The sequence below is a fragment of the Scyliorhinus torazame genome, chromosome 27, assembly GCF_047496885.1.
Source record: "Scyliorhinus torazame isolate Kashiwa2021f chromosome 27, sScyTor2.1, whole genome shotgun sequence".
Classification (NCBI taxonomy): domain Eukaryota; kingdom Metazoa; phylum Chordata; class Chondrichthyes; order Carcharhiniformes; family Scyliorhinidae; genus Scyliorhinus; species Scyliorhinus torazame.
In genome coordinates, this window is record NC_092733.1 from 43,317,303 (window position 1) to 43,340,276 (window position 22,974).

The 22,974-nt window shown below is 48.0% G+C and overlaps 1 protein-coding gene across 1 annotated transcript in view; it reads left to right on the plus strand.

The window, feature by feature from the left end:
• Positions 1-22,974, plus strand: part of LOC140403373 (uncharacterized) — a 201,595-nt gene that overhangs the window by 12,931 nt on the left and 165,690 nt on the right. Inside the window, exons 2-3 of the mRNA XM_072491293.1 lie at positions 1,619-1,667; positions 6,206-6,350. Coding sequence (XP_072347394.1) covers positions 1,622-1,667; positions 6,206-6,350 — 191 coding nt within the window. The 5' untranslated portion in view covers positions 1,619-1,621. The remainder of the gene's footprint in view (positions 1-1,618; positions 1,668-6,205; positions 6,351-22,974) is intronic.

Genomic DNA, 22,974 nt, shown 5'->3' on the forward strand with positions numbered 1-22,974 from the left:
CTCACTATAGATAGATAAACTCAATGTTTACTTTCCCACTCCCAGAGAGAGAGACTTCACTCACTATAGATAGATAAACTCAATGTTTACTAATCCACTCCCAGAGAGACTTCACTCACTATAGATAGATAAACTCAATGTTTACTATCCCACTCCCAGAGAGACTTCACTCACTATATATCGATAAACTCAATGTTTACTATCCCACTCCCAGAGAGAGACTTCACTCACTATAGATAGATGAACTCAATGTTTACTATCCCACTCCCAGAGAGACTTCACTCACTATAGATAGATAAACTCAATGTTTACTATCCCACTCCCAGAGAGACTTCACTCACTATCGATAGATAAACTCAATGTTTACTACTCCACTCCCAGAGAGAGAGACTTCACTCACTATAGATAGATAAACTCAATGTTTTCTCTCCCACTCCCAGAGAGACTTCACTCACTATCGATAGATAATCTCAATGTTTACTACCCCACTCCCAGAGAGACTTCACTCACTATCGATAGATAAACTCAATGTTTACTACCCCACTCCCAGAGAGACTTCACTCACTATCGATAGATAAACTCAATGTTTACTACCCCACTCCCAGAGAGACTTCACTCACTATAGATAGATAAACTCAATGTTTACTATCCCACTCCCAGAGAGACTTCACTCACTATAGATAGATAAACTCAATGTTTACTATCCCACTCCCAGAGAGACTTCACTCACTATTGATAGATAAACTCAATGTTTACTACCCCACTACCAGAGAGACTTCACTCACTATCGATAGATAAACTCAATGTGTACTACCCCACTCCCAGAGAGACCTCACTCACTATAGATAGATAAACTCAATGTTTACTATCCCACTCCCAGAGAGACTTCACTCACTATAGATAGATAAACTCAATGTTTACTACCCCACTCCCAGAGAGACTTCACTCACTATCGATAGATAAACTCAATGTTTACTATCCCACTCCCAGTGAGACTTCACTCACTATAGATAGATAAACTCAATGTTTACTATCCCACTCCCAGAGAGACTTCACTCACTATAGATAGATAAACTCAATGTTTACTATCCCACTCCCAGAGAGAGAGACTTCACTCACTATAGATAGATAAACTCAATGTTTACTATCCCACTCCCAGAGAGACTTCACTCACTATAGATAGATAAACTCAATGTTTACTATCCCACTCCCAGAGAGAAAGTTCACTCACTATAGATAGATAAACTCAATGTTTACTATCCCACTCCCAGAGAGACTTCACTCACTATAGATAGATAAACTCAATGTTTACTATCCCACACCCAGAGAGACTTCACTCACTATAAATAGATAAACTCAATGTTTACTATCCCACTCCCAGAGAGACTTCACTCACTATAGATAGATAAACTCAATGTTTACTATCCCACTCCCAGAGAGACTTCACTCACTATAGATAGATAAACTCAATGTTTACTATCCCACTCCCAGAGAGAGACTTCACTCTCTGTAGATAGATAAACTCAATGTTTACTATCCCACCCACAGTTTAACATTCTCTCTAATTTTCCCATTGCCGGAATTCTCTCCCATACGGATTGTCTCTTTTCCTTTGCAGGATATGCCGAGTGAGATGAAGACGTTGTTGCTGATTCTGGGATGTCTGAGTGAGTAACATTCATTCAGGACGGTCGGCCATTGTACAACAAATACAATTGTCCACGTTCAGTATCTTCCCCTCAAAACCTCGAGAGGTTCTTCCTGACCAAAGAATTGGTTTGAAAGATAGAAGGTGGTTTTTGGAAAGGTTTTATTGAAGGGTGTGTATTTAGGAGGGAGTTCGGGACGAGAGGAAGGTGGAGTGACTGAGAGCTTTCGGGAAGACAGTTCCCAGCTTAAATGTTGGGATGAGGTTGTGGCCTCCACTGATTGGGTGACGGGTGTGGATGATATGATGGGGTGGATGGGTGACATTTGAGGCTCAGGCATCTGGATTATACAGCAAGAGGAGATAATGAGTGGTCTGGGATGATTTGATTTTGTGGATAATTGGGAAAGTTTGCACAATTGCCTCAGTTCGAGAATTTGCCTGGGGAGGTGAGGCATTAGAAATAATTGAGGCACTGGAGAGAAGTGAGGCCCTGGAGGCAAGTGAGGCTTTGGAGGGAGGAGAGGTGCTGAAGGAATTTGAGGTAGTGGAGGGAGTTGAGACCCTGGAGGAATATTGGGCACTGGAGGGTGGTGAGCTGCTGGAGGGAAGCATGGCACTGGAGGGAGATGAGGAGCTGGGTGGAGGTGACATACAGGAGGTAGGTTGGGAGCAGGGGGGAGAACAAAGAACAGCACTGGACCAGGCCCTTCGGCCCACCAAGCCTGCACCAATCCAGATTCCTTATTTAGACCGACTACATATTGCCCAAATGATCTGTGGCCTCCATTCCCGCCTATTCAAGTGTGTGTCGAAATACACTTTTTTTTTTAAATTTAGAGTAACCAATTCTTTTTTTTTCCCAATTAAGAGGCAATTTAGCGTGGCCAATCCACCTAGCCTGCACATCTTTGAGTTGCGGGGCGAAACCCACGCAAACACGGGGAGAATGTGCAAACTTCACACAGACAGTGACCACGTGCCAGGAGCGAACCTGGGACCTCGGAGCCGTGAGGCAGCAGAGCTAACCCACTGCGCTACCGCGCTGCCTATATCGAAGTACATCTTAAATGTTACCATCGTGCCTGCGTCCACACCTCCACTGGCAACACATTCCAGGCATCGACCACCCTTTCCCCGCACATCGCACATCGCCCCTGAACTGATCCCTTCTCACCTGGAACCTGTGCCCCCTGTCATTGAGTCTTCCAGCCTGGGACAAAGCTTCCGACTATTCACCCTGTCTGTGCCTCTCGATAATTTGTTGACCTCAATCAGGTGTCTCCACAGCCTCTGTCTTTCCAACGAAAATAATCCGAGTTTATTCCTGATGGCACCTGATAGCTAATAGGCAACATTCTGGGTAAACCTTCTTTGCACCCTCTCCACAGGATCCACGTCCTTCTGGTAGTGTGGTGACCAGAATTGCACGCAATATCCCAAATGTGGCCTAACTAAAGTTTTATACAACTGTAACACGACCTGATAACTCTTGTACTCAAAGAAGGCCGATGAAGACAAGCATGCCATATGCTTTCTTGCCCATGTGATCCACCTGTATTGCCACTTTCATGGAACTATGGACCTGAATGCCCAGATCCCTCTGTATGTCAATGCTACTAAGGTTCTGCCATTTACTGTACAATTCACACTTGAATTTGATCTTCCAAAATGCATCACCTCGCATTTGTCCAGATTGAACTCCATCTGCCATTTCCCTGCCCAACTCTCCAATCTGTCTGTATTCTGCTGTATTCTCTGACAGCCCCCTTCACTATCTGCAACTTCACCTGTCTTATGTCACCTACAAACTTGCTAATCAGACCATCCACATTTTACTCCAGATCATTTATATATATGACCAACAACAGTGGTCCCAGCACTGATCCCTGTGGAACATCACTAGTTACAGTACTCCAGCCTGAAAAACTCCCTCCCACTGTTATTCTCTGTCTGCTGTTGCCGAGCCAGTTTTTTATCTATCCAGCTAGCACACCCCGAATCCCACATGACTTTACCCTTTGCACTAATCTGCCATGAGCGACCTTGTCAAAGTCCTTATTAAAGTCCATGTAGGTGACATCCACGGCCTTTCCCTCATCAATTAAGTTTGCCACCTCCTGAAAAACTATCAAGATTCCCCGAACAAAGTTCTATTCGCTTCCAAATGTGAATAAATCCTGTCCCTCAGTATCTTCTCCAACAGCTTTCCCACCACTGACGTCAGGCTCTCTGGCCTATAATTACCAGGATTATCCCTGGTTCCCTTACATGGAACAGAGGATTTACAGCGCAGAAGGAGGCCATTTGGCCCATCGAGTCTGCACCGGTCTTTGGAAAGACCACCGCACTTAAGCCCTCACTTCCACCCTATTCCCATAACCCAGTAACCCCTCCTAACCTTTTTGAACACTAAGGGCAATTTTGGACACTAAGGGCAATTTATCAAGGCCAATCCACCTAACCTGCACATCTTTGGACTGTGGGAGGAAACCGGAGCACCCGGAGGAAACCCACGCAGACACGTGCTTCCAAAGATGTGCAGGGTCCCTTCTTAAACAAAGGGGCAATATTGGCTATTCTCCAGCCGTCGAAGACGCTGAAGTCTGCAGGGAGTTGTGTGGTGGATTTTGAAGGATTTATTGCTGATTCAAGACTTCTGCACAGATGAGTTACTCCAAGATAAGAGGTGAGGCGCTGGAGGGAGGTGAGGAGCTGGAGGGAGGTGAGGCGTTGGAGGAAGTTGAGGTGTTGGAGGGAGGTGAGGCGCTGGAGGAAGGTGAGGCGCTGGAGGGAGGTGAGGTGTTGGAGGGAGTTGAGGTGTTGGAGGGAGGTGAGGTGTTGGAGGGAGGTGAGGTGCTGGAGGGAAGTGAGGTATTGGAGGTGGGTGAGGAGCTGGAGGGAGGTTAGGTGTTGGAGGGAGGTGAGGCAGTGGAAGGAGGAGCTCGAGGGAGGCAAGGTGGTGGAGGGGGTGAGGTCGTTCAGGAGACGTTTGGGGGGAGGGAGGGGTTCAGAGGGAGTGTTTTGGGAGGGAGGGTTTGGGTGGAGGGAGGGGTTGGCCGGAGAGTGCCACCCAAGAACCCTGGCAATGCCACCTTGTCCTTTCCCCGATCACCCTGGGAAATTCTCCCCCCCCCCCATCCCCTCAGGAGTCATTACGTGTGCTCCATGCGTGTGTGGGCCAGGACTAACGGCACCCTGGCGAGGTCTCCCAGGCATGGCCATTCCCTGGGCACCGGGAGAATCCGGCATCTGGGCATTGAAATCAGCCAGTGGGGGTGAGATCCAGATCATGATGCCTGCCGAGGCTCGCTTGAATCTCACAAGACATTTTGACCGTTGCGTATTTCTGGAGATTCAACAGCCTCGTCCTGACACCAAGTCGCGTGCGATTGGCCACTAAATCTCACCCTCTGCTCCTCTGTCCACAGGTGCTGCCAGACCTGCTGAGTTTACCCAGCATCCTCTGTAATGAAAATTAATCTTTCTAACTCAACCTGGAGTAAACTCAATTAGCCAATCTCCGGTTTGCTCCCACAGACCCAAGTTGTGCCGGTTCGGTGGGATTAGGGGGACAGGGCCCTGGAGGGAGGGTGTTTTTGGCACGTTTACGAGTGTATTCCGGCGCTCACAGCGCTGAGAAAGACCACGCTATCGACCGGGACTCTGCTGTAATCCAGGGCCTCAGTGAGAACACCCCACCGAGGCCGAACTTAATCCCTTTTCCGACACGGAAGAACTCCGCTCGCCAGAACTCCTCAGTGTAAGAGGAGATCGCGACGTCATTTTAAAATGGAGGCCGATCTTTGGACCCTCTGAGTCGGCCCTGGACTGAGCTGCACTTGTCTAAGGATCCAAGGCGGGGAGGTTACATCCTAAAGCCTCGATAGATCAAGTGAGCTGCATATTCGACGGAGGTTAGCTGCCTCACTAATATGCTGACTTGACAAATACTCATCCTGCCCACAATGGGCGGGATGCAGATGGTGATGTTTCGCCAGATCCCGTTAGATCTTGTGAGGTTTTGTGAGCTGGGTAAATCCTGGAAGAGGCCTCTCCTGACATCTACCCTGTTTGTGTGGGACACGGGATCACAGCCGTGCCTGAGATCCGCTCTCACTGAGGAGAATCCCAGTGGATTTGGAATGATGTCAGCACATCCTGATCATTAGTCAGACCAATGGGCCAGGGATTAAATCCAGGGAAAGGGAGGATGTGGATCCGACAGAGTGAAACATGGGGAATATCGGGAGATTCCCAGGGGAAGTGAGGTAAAGATCCTGGAAAGTATCGAGGAATCTTGGGTGGGAAATTTAGTGGAACAAGGAGTTGAGGTTTTCAGGTTGAAAGAATGAAAGGAGTCTGCAGTTTGTTGGAGCTGGGGGTCGGGGGTGAGGGTGGGGGGTTCCGGGTACTGGTCACGGGAAGGAGCAGAGATTCCCGCTTTCATTTCAGGGATTTGATAGCAGAGCAGTGGGTGAAAGGGAGGTTTTTAATGTTTCAATGGAGACGAGTCAGTGTGGAACATTTCCTAAACTTTATCTTTACAATCAACAGATTGCTGCCATTTCCTGTCTGCCGACCCGTGTGTGAATCACAAGGTCCTGGAGCAGCCATGGAGGAGCACAAACTGTGGTAAAACTAACTGTTCTAGTCTTCAATGTGACAAGAGTCTTGTCACTGGATGGTACAGATTCAACGGGTAAGTCCACGGGAAACTCAATTAAACTCATCAGTGAAACTTCAGAGAAACTGGGATCATTATTCAGAGCAATGGGGCTGGGAGTGAATCCTGGGAAAGGGACGATGTGGATTCTACAGAGTGAAACCTGGGGAATAATGGGAGATTCCCAGGAAGGTAGCACTGAGACAGAGAGTAAAGGCATTGCTGGGATGGGGGGAAATATTTGTGAACGTGGAAAGATTCAGGGTGCAGAACGAGGCCATTCGATCCATTGTATCCATGCTGTTTGACAAAGCAGAGCGCCCCCTTCTGGCTCTGTCAGACGGTTCACACCGCCCTGTGGGTGAAAAGATTCCTCCTCATCCCCCCATCAATCTGCCAACAATTATTTTCAATCTTTGCTCCTGGTTATTGACCTCTCTGCCAATCGAAACTGGTTCTTCCTAATCCACTCGCTCCAGATTCCTTCCCATTTTAGACATCACAATTAAGAAGAACAATACAAAGAAAATTACAGCACAGGAACAGGCCCTTCGGCCTTCCCAGCCTGCGCCGATCCAGATCCTTCATCTAAACCTGTCACCTATTTTCCAAGGATCTACTTCTCTCTGTTCCCCTCCCATTCATATATCTGTCTAGATGCATCTTGAATGATGCTATCGTGCCCGCCTCTACCACCTCCGCTGGCAAAGCGTTCCAGGCACCCAACACCCTTTGCGTAAAAACTTTCCACGCACATCTTCCTTAAAAAAGGGCCCATGGTATTCGAGGCAAGGTACTAACATGGATTGACGATTGGCTGTCAGGCAGAAGGCAGAGAGTTGGGATAAAAGGTTCTTTTTCGGAATGGCAACCGGTGACGAGTGGTGTCCCGCAGGGTTCAGTGCTGGGGCCACAGCTGTTCTCTTTATATATTAACGATCCAGATGATGGGACTGGGGGCATTCTGGCTAAGTTTGCCGATGATACAAAGATAGGTGGAGGGGCAGGTAGGATGGAGGAGGTGGGGAGGCTGCAGAAAGATTTAGACAATTTAGGAGAGTGGTCCAAGAAATGGCTGATGAAATTCAACGTGGGCAAGTGCGAGGTCTTGCACTTTGGAAAAAAGAATAGAGGCGTGGACTATTTTCTAAACGGTGACAAAATTCATAATGCTGAAGTGCAAAGGGACTTGGGAGTCCTAGTGCCGGATTCTCTAAAGGTAAACTTCCAGGTTGAGTCCGTAATTAAGAAAGCAAATGCAATGTTGTCATTCATCTCAAGAGGCTTGGAATATAAAAGCAGGGATGTACTTCTGAAGCTTTATAAAGCATTAGTTAGGCCCCATTTAGAATACTGTGAGCAATTTTGGGCCCCACACCTCAGGAAGGACATACTGGCACTGGAGCGGGTCCAGCGGAGATTCACACGGATGATCCCAGGAATGGTAGGCCTAACATACGATGAACGTCTGAGGATCCTGGGATTATATTCATTGGAGTTTAGGAGGTTGAGGGGAGGTCTAATAGAAACTTACAAGATAATGAATGGCTTAGATAGGGTGGATGTAGGGAAGTTGTTTCCATTAGCAGGGGAGACTAGGACCCGGGGGCACAGCCTTATAATAAAAGGGAGTCACTTTAGAACAGAGATGAGGAGAAATTTCTTCAGCCAGAGAGTGGTGGGTCTGTGGAATTCATTGCCACAGAGGGCGGTGGAGGCCGGGACGTTGAGTGTCTTTAAGACAGAAGTTGATAAATTCTTGATTTCTCGAGGAATTAAGGGCTATGGAGAGAGAGCGGGTAAATGGAGTTGAAATCAGCCATGATTGAATGGTGGAGTGGACTCGATGGGCCGAATGGCCTTACTTCCGCTCCTATGTCTTATGGTCTTAAACTTTCCCCCTCTCATCTTGAAATCGTGACCCCTTGTAATTGACATCTCCACTCTAGGAAAAAGCTTGTTGCTATCCACCCTGTCCAGACCTCCCTGCCGCTGAGAGGTGGCAAATGGAGTTTAATGCAGAAAAGTGTGAGGTGATTCATTTTGGAAGGAATAACAGGAAGACAGAGTGCTGGGCTAATGGTAAGATTCTTGGTAGTGTGGATGAGCAGAGAGAGCTCGGTGTCCATGTACATAGATCCCTGAAAGTTGCCACTCAGGTTGAGAGGGTCGTTAAGAAGGCGTACGGTGTGTTAGCTTTTATTGGTAGAGGGATTGAGTTCCGGAGTCAGGAGGTCATGTTGCAGCTGTACAAAACTCTGGTACGGCCACATTTGGAGTATTGCGTGCAATTCTGGTCGCCGCATTATAGGAAGGATGTGGAAACATTGGAAAGGGTGCAGAGGAGATTTACCAGAATGTTGCCTGGTATGGAGGGAAGATCTTATGAGGGAAGGCTGAGAGACTTGAGGCTGTTTTCGTTAGAGAGAAGAAGGTTAAGAGGAGACTTAATAGAGGCATACAAGATGATCAGAGGATTGGATAGGGTGGACAGTGAGAGCCTTCTCCCGCGGATGGTGATGTCTAGCACAATGGGACATAGCTTTAAATTGAGGGGAGATAGATATAGGACAGATGTCAGAGGTAGGTTCTTTACTCAGAGAGTAGTAAGGGTGTGGAATGCCCTGCCTGCAACAGTAGTGGACTCGCCAAAACTAAGGGCATTCAAATGGTCATTGGATAGACATATGGACGATAAGGGAATAGTGTAAATGGGCTTTAGAGTGGTTTCACAGGTCGGCGCTGTAATGTTCTATGTTCCATATGTTCTAATTTTGTAGACCTCAATCAGGACCCCCTTCAACCTCCGTCTTTCCAACGAAAACAATCCTAATCTACTCAACCTTTCTTCATAGCTAGCGCCCTCCATACCAGGCAACATCCTGGTGAACCTCCTCTGCACCCTCTCTAAAGCATCCACATCCTTCTGTTAATGTGGCGACCAGAACTGCACGCAGTATTCCAAATGTGGCCTAACCAAAGTCCTATACAACTGTAACATGACCTGCCGACTCTTGTACTCAATACCCCGTCCGATAAAGGCAAGCATGCTGTATGAACAAGAACAAAGAACAAAGAAAAGTACAGCACAGGAACAGTCCCTTCGGCCCTCCAAGCCCGTGCCGACCATGCTGCCCGACTAAACTACAATCTTCTACACTTCCTGGGTCCGTATCCCTCTATTCCCATCCTATTCATGTATTTGTCAAGATGCCCCTGAAATGTCACTATCGTCCCTGCTTCCACCACTTCCTCCGGTAGCGAGTTCCAGGAACCCACTACCCTCTGCGTAAAAAACTTGCCTCTTTCATCTACTCTAAACCTTGCCCCTCTCACCTTAAACCTATGCCCCCTAGTAATTGACCCCTCTACCCTGGGGAAAAGCCTCTGACTGTCCACTCTGTCTATGCCCCTCATAATTTTGTAGACCTCTATCAGGTCGCCCCTCAACCTCCGTCATTCCAGTGAGAACAAACCAAGTTTATTCAACCGCTCCTCCTAGCTAATGCCCTCCATACCAGGCAACATTCTGGGAAATCTCGTCGGCACCCTCTCTAAAGCCTCCACATCCTTCTGGTAGTGTGGCGACCAGAATTGAACACTATACTCCAAGTGTGGCCTAACTAAGGTTCTATACAGCTGCAACATGACTTGCCAATTCTTATACTCAATGCCCCGGCCAATGAAGGCAAGCATGCCGGATGCCTTCTTGACTACCTTCTCCACCTGTGTTGCCCCTTTCAGTGACCTGTGGACCTGTACTCCTAGATCTCTTTGACTTTCAATACTCTTGAGGGTTCTACCATTCACTGTATATTCCCTAACTGCATTAGACCTTCCAAAATGCATTACCTCACATTTGTCCGGATTAAACTCCATCTGCCATCTCTCCGCCCAAGTCTCCAAACAATCTAAATCCTGCTGTATCCTCTGACAGTCCTCATCGCTATCCGCAACTCCACCAATCTTCGTATCATCTGCAAACTTGCTATTCAGACCACCTATACCTTCGTCCAGATCATTTATGTATATCACAAACATCAGTGGTCCAAGCACGGATCCCTGTTGAACACCACTAGTCACCTTTCTCCATTTTGAGACACTCCCTTCCACCACTACTCTCTGTCTCCTGTTGCCCAGCCAGTTCTTTATACATCTAGCTAGTACACCCTGAACCCCATACAACTTCACTTTTTCCATCAACCTGCCATGGGAAACTTTATCAAACGCCTTACTGAAGTCCATGTATATGACATCTACAGCCCTTCCCTCATCAATTAACTTTGTCAATTCCTCAAAGAATTCTTTAGGTTTGTAAGACATGACCTTCCCTGCACAAAACCATGTTGTCTATCACTGATAAGTTGAATTTCTTCCAAATGTGAATAGATCCTATCCCTCAGTATCTTCTCCAACAGTTTGCCTAACACTGACGTCAACCTCACAGGTCTAGAATTCCCTGGATTATCCCTGCTACCCTTCTTAAACAAAGGGACAACATTAACAATTCTCCAGTCCTCCGGGACCTCACCCGTGCTCAAGGATGCTGCAAAGATATCTGTTAAGGCCCCAGCTATTTCATCCCTCGCTTCCTTCAGAACCTGGGATAGATCCCATCCAGACCTGGGGACTTGTCCACCTTAATGCCTTTTAGAATACCCAAAACTTCCCCCTTCCTTATGCCGACTTGACCTAGAGTATTTAAACATTCATCCCTAACCTCAACATCCGTCAGGTCCCTCTCCTTGGTGAATACCGATGCAAAGTACTCATTAAGAATCTCACCCATTTCCTCTGACTCCACGCATAAATTCCCTCTTTTGTCTTTGAGTGGGCCAATCCTTTCTCTAGTTACCCTCTTGCTCCTATATACGAATAAAAGGCTTTGGGATTTTCCTTAACCCGGTTAGCCAAAGATATTTCATGACCCCTTTTAGCCCTCTTTATTGTGCGTTTGAGATTTGTCCTACTTTCCCGATATTCCTCCAAAGCTTCATCAGTCTTAAGTCGTCTAGATCTTATGTATGCTTCCTTTTTCATCTTAGCTAGTCTCACAATTCCACCTGTCATCCATGGTTCCCTAATCTTGCCATTTCTATCCCTCATTTTCACAGGGACATGTCTGTCCTGCACTCTAATCAACCTTTCCTTAAAATACTCCCACATTTCAAATGTGGATTTACCCTTAAACAGCTGCTCCCAATCCACAGTCCCTAGCTCCTGCCGAATTTTGTTATACTTGGCCTTTCCCCAATTTAGGACTCTTCCTTTAGGACCACTCGCGTCTTTGTCCATGAGTATTCTAAAATGTAAGGAATTGTGATCGCTATCCCAAAGTAATCACCGGCTGAAACTTCAACCACCTGGCCGGATCATTCCCCAATACCAGGTCCAGTACGGCCCCTTCCCGAGTTGGACTATTTACATACTGCTCTAAAAATCTCTCCTGGATGCTCCTTACAAATTCTGCTCCATCTACGCCTCCAACACTACATGAGTCCCATTCAATGTTGGGGAAGTTAAAATCTCCCATCACGACACCCTATTGCTCCTACATTTTTCTATAATCTGTCTACATATTTGTACCTCTACTTCACGCTCGCTTTTGGGAGGCCTGTAGTAAAGTCCCAACAATGTTACTGCACCCTTCCTATTTCTTAGCTCTCCCCATATTGCCTCAGTGCTCGAATCCTCCATCATGCCCTCCTTAATCACAGCTGTGATATCATCTCTGACCACTAATGCAACTCCTCCACCTCCCTCTCAATTCCTCCTGAAGCATCTATACACTGGGACATTTAGTTGCCAGTCTTGCCCTTCCCTCAACCAAGTCTTCGTAATACCAATAACATCATATTCCCAGGTACTAATCCAAGCCCTAAGTTCATCTGCCTTACCTGCTACACTTCTCGCATTAAAACAAATGCACCTCAGACCACCTGTCCCTTTGCGTTCATCATCTCTTCCCTATCTACTTTTCCCTTTAGTCACATTGAGTTTATGATCTGGTACCTTACTGGCTTTAGTTGCTGCCTCTTTACTGACCTCTAACTTCCTAATCTGGTTCCCATCCCCCTGCCACATTAGTTTAAAACCTCCCCAACAGTGTTAGCAAAAGCACCCCCTAGGACATTGGTTCCAGTCCTGCCCAGGTGTAGACCATCCGATTTGTAATGGTCCCACCGCCCCCAGAACCGGTTCCAATGTCCCAAAAATCTGACCCCTCCCTCCTGCACCATCTCTCAAGCCACGTATTCATTCTGACTATTCTTGAATTTCTACTCTGACTGTCTCGTACCACTGGTAGCAATCCTGAGATTACTACCTATGAGGTCCTACTTTTTAACTTATCTCCTAACTCCCTAAATTCTGATTGTAGGACCTCATCCCGTTTTTTACCTATATTGCTGGTGCCTATGTGCACCACGACAACTGGCTGTTCACCCTCCCTCTTCAGTATTTCCTGCAGCCGATCTGAGACATCCCTGACCCGTGCACCCGGGAGGCAACATACCATTCTGGAGTCTCGCTTTCGACCACAGAATCGCCTGTCTACTCCCCTTATGATTGAATCCCCTATGACTATAGCTCTGCCAGTCTTTTTCCCACCCTTCTGTGCAGCAGAGCCAGCCACGGTGCCATGAGCCTGGCTACTACTGCCTTCCCCTGGTGAGTCATCTCCCCCAGCAGTATCCAAAACGGTATTCCTGTTTTGGAGGGAGATGATCGCAGGGGACACCTGCACTGCCTTCCTGCTCTTTCTCTGCCTTTTGAACACCCATTCCCTGTCTCCCTCACCAATCCTAATCTGCGGTGTGACCAACTCACTGAACGTGCTATCCACGACCTCCTCAGCATCGCGGATGCTCCAAAGTGAGTCCATCCGCAGCTCCAGAGCCGTCATGCGGTCTAACAGGAGCTGCAGCTGGACACACTTCTCGCACATGAAGGAGTCAGGGGCATCGGCCACATCCCTGAACTCCCACATTGAGCACGAGGAGCATAACACGGGTCTGGGATCTCCTGCCATTTTTACACTTTACCTGAACTGATTACAAATATAATATCAAATAATGAATAAGCGAAAGGAATAAAGAGTTTATTTACCAATCACAATGCTTACCAACACACGAAGAGTTAAATTTCTCCCAGCTACTGCTAATTGGAGCACTTTCCCTACCAGCCAATCAGGTGACTGCTTTGCTGTGATGTCACTCTTCAAGGTAAGTTTTTAAAGTTTAAATCCCCCCTTAGCCTCTGTTGAAAGGTCAACAATTCCAGCCAATCCAATCTCTCCTCCTGACTACAGTTTCTCATTCATAATAATATAAAATACAATCTTTATTATTGTCACAAGTAGGCTGACACACTGCAATGGTGTTACTGTGAAAATCCCTGTGAAAATCCGGCACCTGTTCAGGTACTCAGAGGGAGAATTCAGAATGTCCAATTCACCGAACAGCACGTCTTTTGGGACGTGTGGGAGGAAACCGGAGCACCCGGAGGAAACCCACGCAGACACGGGGAGAACGTGCAGACTCCGCACAGACAGTGACCCAAGCGGGAATCGAACCTGGGACCCTGGAGCTGTGAGGCGACAGTGCTAACCACTGTGCCACCGTGCTGCCCATGGCAATATCCTCATTAATAATCTCTGTACGTTCTCAAGTCTGATCGCATTCTTCCAAATGCTTCCGCTGGACTTTCCCCTGAATCCTAACGTGTTGGAGGCCGGTCCTGTTCTCTCCAGCACGACACCTGGGAGTCAGCGCCTTGTCTCCAAGGTTACAACAGAGACCGTGTCCCCGAGTGAAACTGCCGCCCTGCTGTCCTCTGTTAATGATGTCACTGCGGGGCCTCCTGCTGAACCTCCACTTTCACACCGAGGTTCAGTAACATGAGGCTCAACCGATCGAAGCCTTCAGCCCAACAGCAGTTCTTCATGGGCTACCCCTGTAGTTAAAAAGGAACCGTGCCAGTCCCGTGTTCATGGAGCTCGTGGTTTGTTATTTTATGTCCCCTTTGGACCGCCCTTTCTGCCGGGCCGATGGATGAGGAGCGGTAAGGACGGTTCTGATGTTAGATGTGTTCCGTTTTTGCAAACTCCTCACTCGTGGAGGGCGTCCTGTTGTCTGTCACCAGAACCTCAGGGATCCCACGGGTGCTGAGCGAGCACCCGAGCTTTTGTACCGTGGCTCTGGATGTCGTTGAGGCCATGTTGTACACGTTACGCTACTTTGAGTGAGCGTCCGCGATGGCAAGAAACATGGACCCCATGGAATGTCTGCGTGCATAGAACATAGAACATAGAACTGTACAGCACAGCACAGGCCCTTCGGCCCACAATGTTGTGCCGAACTAGTCTGAAACTAAGATCAAATCAACCTACTCCCAATCATTCTAGTGCACTCCATATGCCGATCCAATAACCGTTTGAAAGTTCCGAAAGTGTCCGACGCCACCACCATAGCTGGGAGTGCGTTCCACGTCCCAACCACTCTCTGAGTAAAGAACCTACCTCTGAGATCCCTCCTATATCTTCCACCCCGAACCTAATAGTTATGCCCCCTTGTAACAGCTACATCCACCCGAGGAAAAAGTCGCTGAACGTCCACTCTATCTATCCCTCTCATCATCTTATACACCTCAATTAAGTCACCTCTCATCCTCCTTCGCTCCAATGAGAAAAGCCCTAGCTCCCTCAACCTTTCCTCATAAGACCTACCTTCCAATCCAGGCAGCATCCTGGTAAATCTCCTTTGCACCCTTTCCAATGCTTCCACATCCTTCCTATAATGAGGTGACCAGAACTGCACACAATACTCCAAATGTGGTCTAACCAAGGTCTTGTACAGTTGCAGCATAACCTCACGGCTCTTAAACTCAATCCCCCTGTTAATAAACGCTAACGCACTTTCTTCACGGCTCTATCCACTTGGGTGGCAACTTTCAGAGATCTATGGACATGAACTCCGAGATCTCTCTGCTCCTCCACATTCTTCAGAACCCTGCCATTAACCTTGCAATACCACCAAAATGAATCACCTCACACTTATCAGGGTTAAACTCCATCTGCCACTTTTCAGCCCAGCTCTGCATCCTATCAATGTCTCTCTGCAGCCTACAACAGCCCTCCACCTCATCCACTACTCCACCAATCTTGGTGTCATCAGCAAATTCCTTCAACTCCATCATCCAAGTCATTGATAAAAATCACAAATAGCAGAGGACCCAGCACTGATCCCTGTGGTACACCGCTGGTAACTGGGCTCCAGGATGAAAATTTACCATCTACCACCACCCTCTGTCTTCTAGGTGATCGCCAGTTACTGATTCAATCAACCAAATTTCCCTCTATGCCATGCCTCCTTTCTGCATGAGCCGACCATGGGGCACCTTATCAAACGCCTTACTAAAATCCACGGAAACAACATCAACAACATCTATGTACTTAGTTACCTCCTCAAAGAATACAATCAAACTTGTGAGGCAAGACTTACCCCTCACAAATCCGTGCTGACTATCCTGGATAATGCGGTATCTTTCCAAATGATCATAAATCCTATCCCTCAGGACCCTCTCCAATAATTTACCTGTGACCGAAGTGAGACTAACCGGCCTTTAATTCCCAGGGTTATACCTCTTCCCTTTCTTGAACAAGGGACAACATTCGCCTCTCTCCATTCTTCTGGCACTATTCCTGTAGACAGTGAGTGTGGTGTTGGGTGCTCTGATGCACAGATGAACCAACACAGTTGTATTTGGTACAACTCTATTTTATTTCAACTTCTATATACAATTCGGTCTGGATACTCTGCACGTTGTGTCTCCCTGAGTGTGTAGTGTAAAAGGTCTGTCCATGTCCTGGTCTCCAGCTAATACTGGCCACCAGGTGTCGTGTTTGTCCTTTTATACTGTCCCTGTCCTTGTCTGTGATTGGTTGTGGTGTTGTGTGTTCTGATTTGTCTGTTGGTGTGTCTATCATGATGTGTGTGTTTGAATATCATGACATCCCCCCTTTTTACAAAGATATGTGCCTACTTGGTTATAAATATAATCGTGTTGTGCGTGCATCTAAGAGTGTGTGTGTGTGTTATTTGCAGCATGTGCATACGACGTAACTATATACATGGGGCGATGTCGGGTGCGTCATGCTAATGAGGTTGTACCGTAACAAAACATGAATGCAAAAAAAACTTTGACTAGTGGTCCGGTCAAACGATATCTGGAACGATAAAACAACAACAGGTTATTATACAGCAGTGTTTAACGTTTAAACATATGAACAGTGTTATAAATCCAGTCTAATAGGTGTGCGACGAATCCGGGTTGACCGCCTCAAGGGTGGGTCAAGAACCACCGGCTGATGTGCAAGCGTGGCCACGGGTGGCGATGGAAGGGGCATGATCCGTGGCAGCTCCACAAAGTCATCCTTGGGAACCAGTGGAGGATCCGGCGTGTGTGCACGGCTCAGTTGCGAGTGTGGAAGGCGGCGCAAGGCTCGCCGATTACGCCTACGCACCAATCCATCCGCCCTGCGTATCAGGAACGAGGTGGAGTCTTTTTTCTTTTTATGTTTGTGGTGGTGCCGCTGGACGGCATCTTGTAGCCGATGGGTCGTTGCCATTGAAGAGGCACCATCACTAATATCATGCAAGGCGATGACTGTGCCAGATGTGGAAGTTGGCCGAGACCGTGCACGCTGGTTCCGGCCACATGCTGTGCCGGAAGGGCGACTCATAGAACATATAGAACAATACAGCGCAGTACAGGCCCTTCGGCCCACGATGTTGCACCGAAACAATAGCCATCTAACCTACACGATGCCCTTATCATCCATATGTTTATCCAATAAACTTTTTAAATGCCCTCAATGTTGGCGAGTTCACTACTGTAGCAGGTAGGGCATTCCACGGCCTCACTACTCTTTGCGTAAAGAACCTACCTCTGACCTCTGTCCTATATCTATTACCCCTCAGTTTAAAGTTATGTCCCCTCGTGCCAGCCATATCCATCCGCGGGAGAAGGCTGGGAAATCTCCTCTGCACCCGCTCCAAAGCCTCCACGTCCTTCCTATAATGCGGTGACCAGAACTGTACGCAATACTCCAAATGCGGCCGTACCCGAGTTCTGTACAGCTGCAACATGACCTCCTGACTCCGGAACTCAATCCCTCTACCAATAAAGGCCAACACTCCATAGGCCTTCTTCACAACCCTATCAACCTGGGTGGCAACTTTCAGGGATCTATGTACATGGACACCTAGATCCCTCTGCTCATCCACACTTTCAAGAACTTTACCATTAGCCAAATATTCCGCATTCCTGTTATTCCTTCCAAAGTGAATCACCTCACACTTCTCTACATTAAACTCCATTTGCCACCTCTCAGCCCAGCTCTGCAGCTTATCTATATCCCTCTGTAACCTGCTACATCCTTCCACACTATCGACAACACCACCGACTTTAGTATCGTCTGCAAATTTACTCACCCACCCTTCTGCGCCTTCCTCTAGGTCATTGATAATACAGACAAACAGCAACGGCCCCAGAACAGATCCTTGTGGTACTCCACTTGTGACTGTACTCCATTCTGAACATTTCCCATCAACCACCACCCTCTGTCTTCTTTCAGCTAGCCAATTTCTGATCCACATCTCTAAATCACCCTCAATCCCCAGCCTCCGTATTTTTTGCAATAGCCTACCGTGGGGAACCTTATCAAACGCTTTGCAGAAATCCATATACACCACATCAACTGCTCTACCCTCATCTACCTGTTCAGTCACCTTCTCAAAGAACTCAATAAGGTTTGTGAGGCATGACCTACCCTTCACAAAGCCATGCTGACTATCCCTGATCATATTATTCCTATCTAGATGATTATAAATCTTGTCTCTTATAATCCCCTCGAAGACTTTACCCACTACAGACGTGAGGCTCACCGGTCTATAGTTGCCGGGGTTGTCTCTGCTCCCCGTTTTGAACAAAGGGACCACATTTGCTGTCCTCCAGTCCTCTGGCACTATTCCTGTAGCTAATGATGACATAAAAATCAAAGCCAAAGGTCCAGCAATCTCTTCCCTGGCCTCCCAGAGAATCCTAGGATAAATCCCATCAGGTCCCGGGGACTTATCTATTTTCAGCCTGTCCAGAATTGCCAACACCTCTTCCCTACGTACCTCAATGCCATCTTTTCTATTAGCCTGGGGCTCAGCATTCTCCTCCACAACATTATCTTTTTCCTGAGTGAATACTGACGAAAAATATTCATTTAGTATCTCGCCTATCTCTTCAGACTCCACACACAATTTCCCATCCCTGTCCTTGACTGGTCCTACTCTTTCCCTAGTCATTCGCTTATTCCTGACATACCTATAGAAGGCTTTTGGGTTTTCCTTGATCCTTCCTGCCAAATACTTCTCATGTCCCCTCCTTGCTCGTCTTAGCTCTCTCTTTAGATCCTTCCTCGCTACCTTGTAACTGTCCATCGCCCCAACCGAAACTTCACACTTCATCTTCACATAGGCCTCCTTCTTCCTCTTAACAAGAGATTCCACTTCCTTGGTAAACCACGGTTCCCTCGCTCGACGCCTTCCTCCCTGTCTGACCGGTACATACTTATCAAGAACACGCAGTAGCTGATCCTTGAACAAGCTCCACTTATCCAGTGTGCCCAACACTTGCAGCCTAATTCTCCACCTTATCCCCCCCAAGTCACGTCTAATGGCATCATAATTTCCCTTCCCCCAGCTATAACTCTTGCCCTGCGGTGTATACTTATCCCTTTCCATCATTAACGTAAACGTCACCGAATTGTGGTCACTGTCCCCAAAGTGCTCTCCTACCTCCAAATCCAACACCTGGCCTGGTTCATTACCCAAAACCAAATCCAACGTGGCCTCGCCTCTTGTTGGCCTGTCAACATATTGTTTCAGGAAACCCTCCTGCACACACTGTACAAAAAACGACCCATCTATTGTACTCGAACTATATCTTTTCCAGTCAATATTTGGAAAGTTAAAGTCTCCCATAATAACTACCCTGTTACTTTCGCTCATATCCAGAATCATCTTCGCCATCCTTTCCTCTACATCCCTAGAACTATTAGGAGGCCTATAAAAAACTCCCAACAGGGTGACCTCTCCTTTCCTGTTTCTAACTTCAGCCCATACTACCTCGGAAGAAGAGTCCCCATCTAGCATCCTCTCCGCCACCGTAATACTGCTCTTGACTAGCAGCGCCACACCTCCCCATCTTTTGCCTCCTTCTCTGAGCTTACTAAAACACCTAAACCCCGGAACCTACAACATCCATTCCTGTCCCTGCTCTATCCATGTCTCCGAAATGGCCACAACATCGAAGTCCCAGGTACCAACCCATGCTGCCAGTTCCCCTACCTTGTTTCGTATACTCCTGGCATTGAAGTAGACACACTTCAAACCACCTACCTGAACACTGGCCCCCTCCTGCGACGTCAAATCTGTGCTCCTGACCTGTTTACTCTCATTCTCGCTTACCCTAAAACTACAATCCAGGTTCCCATGCCCCTGCTGCATTAGTTTAAACCCCCCCAAAGAGCACTAACAAATCTCCCCCCCAGGATATTTGTGCCCCTCAGGTTCAGATGTAGACCATCCTGTCTGTAGAGGTCCCACCTTCCCCAGAAAGAGCCCCAGTTATCCAGAAATCTGAATCCCTCCCGCCTGCACCATCCCTGTAGCCACGTGTTTAAATGCTCTCTCCCTATTCCTCATCTCACTATCACGTGGCACGGGCAACAACCCAGAGATAACAACTCTGTTTGTTCTAGTTCTGAGCTTCCATCCTAGCTCCCTGAAAGCCTGCCTGACATCCTTGTCCCCTTTCCTACCTATGTCGTCAGTGCCAATGTGGACCACGACTTGGGGCTGCTCCCCCTCCCCCTAAGGACCCGGAAAACACGATCCGAGACATCACGTACCCTTGCACCTGGGAGGCAACATACCAAACGTGAGTCTCTCACGCTCCCACAAAATCTCCTATCTGTGCCCCTGACTATAGAGTCCCCAATTACTAATGCTCTGCTCCTCTCCCCCCTTCCCTTCTGAGCAACAGGGACAGACTCTGTGCCAGAGGCCCGTACCCCATGGCTTACCCCTGGTAAGTCCCCCCCCCCCACAAGTATCCAAAGTGGTATACTTGTTTCTCAGGGGAACGACCGCAGGGGATCCCTGCACTGACTGCTTTTTCCCAGTCCCTCTTACAGTTACCCACCTATCTCCAATCTTTGGTGTAACTAATTCCCTGAAGCTGCTATCTATGACCCCCTCTGCCTCCCGAATGATCCGAAGTTCTTCCAACTCCAGCTCCAGTTCCCTAACTCGGTCTTGGAGGAGCTGGAGATGGCAGCACTTCCTGCAGGTAAAATCAGCAGGGACACTAACTGCATCCCTCACCTCAAACATCCACTGCTGACCCAGTGTGACTGCCACGCGATCCATTCCCTGTCGCCGTGGCATCCGCCGTCACCCTGAGCGTGCCATCACCGAGGCCGCGACACTGCCCGTCCGCAGCAAAGTCTGGCATACGCGAATCAGAGTGGGCGCTTGGCTGCTCCCCGTCCGGAGTCCCAACAGGTTCACTGGAGGCAGCCGAGATTCCCTGAAGCTGCACTTCTGGAGTCGGAACATGCAGGAATGCACCGACCAGTGGAGAGGCTCGAGCCATCGAGGGTGGAAGCGGTGCAGCGCCACCGCAGTCGTCAGTGGTCCCACCGTGATCGTCGAGTGCCTCTGTACGCACTAGGCGAGGTCTGTCACCTTGCACCTTTTGCATGGGAAGTGGGATGCTGTCGTCACTCGTCTCACATCCCGTGGATAGATCCTCATTAGCAGCTTGCTGTTGGGTTGGGTGAATTGTCACTAGGGTTGGGTGAATTGTCCGAGTTTTCATCTGGTGGTGCACGCCATGTCGGTGGACTGTCATTGTCTAGCCGTTGTCCTTCATTTGGGCTTTTCTTCTTTGGAATTTTAAATCTTCCCCCAGACATTGCAGAACCTTGTTTATTACCCCCAAATTCTCCCATATGTATGGCCTCGAATGTAGGATCCAATGTTTCTTTCGACATTGTACTATTTTACAAAGAACATTCCGTTTCAATTTTCTTCTCAGTTACCTCATCTTTGTCTAATGTACATGCCTTCATAGTCTCTGGGTCTGATTTTGCTGGGACTGGCATGGTCACAGTCTCTCTTTTACTGTTCACAATTGCCCACATTATACTCCCCATACATAACTGCTTAATCTCTGGGGTTAGTGTGGTACAATGGATAATCGGGTCGACCTTATCTGCATCTTCACCATTAGTGGAAAGCACACTTGGTTCACTTGAAACTGCTGCGGGTTTTAAGTTCTTTATCTGGCTACTCGATGTCGGTGTCCTCAGGATTCTTGCTCCAATGTTCTGCTCATTTATCAGTGCAGTGTGTATAGATTCAATGCAGTTAATGTTCCCCTCAAGGTTTGAAGAGTCATTACTGACTAACTGCTGGTCTCTGTAGTTGGGACTTCGCGGTGTTGTGTTGAAGGGAGACAGTTGTCCCTGCTGTAGATATAATTCAGGTTGTGTTATTTCCATTACCTGAGGATCAATGTCTTGTCCATTTTTTCGATCCGTACTAAAACACTGGCAATTCTCAGTCTGCTCCTTGCAAGTTAAACATTCAATTAATTTCTTTAGCAAATCCTCAGCATCCTTCTGTGACCGTGCAGCATTATTAATCTCTGTTCGGCTATAATGATCCTGAAGGTCAGCGCATAAACCTTTTTCCTTCGGGCTTGGAAGAGGCGATTCCTTTGGCTTGTCTTCAGTTGGGCTTGAACAGTCTTCAGCGCTGTGCCCTTCATTGTTGCATGAGAGACCGTCATGGTCATGCTGCTGTGTAGTGGAGCATGGTAGGCTGTTATAGCCTTCTTGCTGTTCACGTGAGCATGGCAGACTTGCATCGTCTGCCGCTGGTTGGTCAGGAGAGGTTGCTAGACCCTCATGGTCTTGTTCCTGCAAGGACTGCGCATCGGAGTCAAGCGTTTATTCTATCGTGGAGGCTGTCCACGAGCTCTCTGTGGAGGCTTGTGACTCTGGAGTCACTTCTTGTTTGTGCAAGGACTGCGCTCTGGAGCCTTGCGTTTCTGCAATTGTGGAGTCTGTCCACGAGCTCGCTGTGGAGGCTTGTGACTCTGGAGTCACTTCTTGTTCGCGCAAGGACTGTGCTCTGGAGTCTTGCGTTCCTTCTATCGTGGAGTCTGTCCACGAGCTCGCTGTGGAGGCTTGTGACTCTGGAGTCACTTCTTGTTCATGCAAGGACTGCGGTGTGGAGTCTTGCATGTCTTCTTTCAGAGAGTCGGGAACGCTGAGCGGGACGTGGACCACGCTCTGTGTGGCAGCAGGGCACTCTCCGTGTGCTTGCACCGCTCCCTGTCTGTTAATGTCAGGCTGCAGCATCATCCGGTACTGATAAGTTGGGACGTCATATCTGCTGGATTGAAGATCTTCAAATCCGAAAAATGAATCCGCATCTGCGTCGGATTCAATGTGGGGGCCGCCAATGTGCAACACGAAAGGTTCGTCCGAGTCATAGTCGTCTAGGACCATGGAGCTGTCATTGGGCTCGCGAGGTCC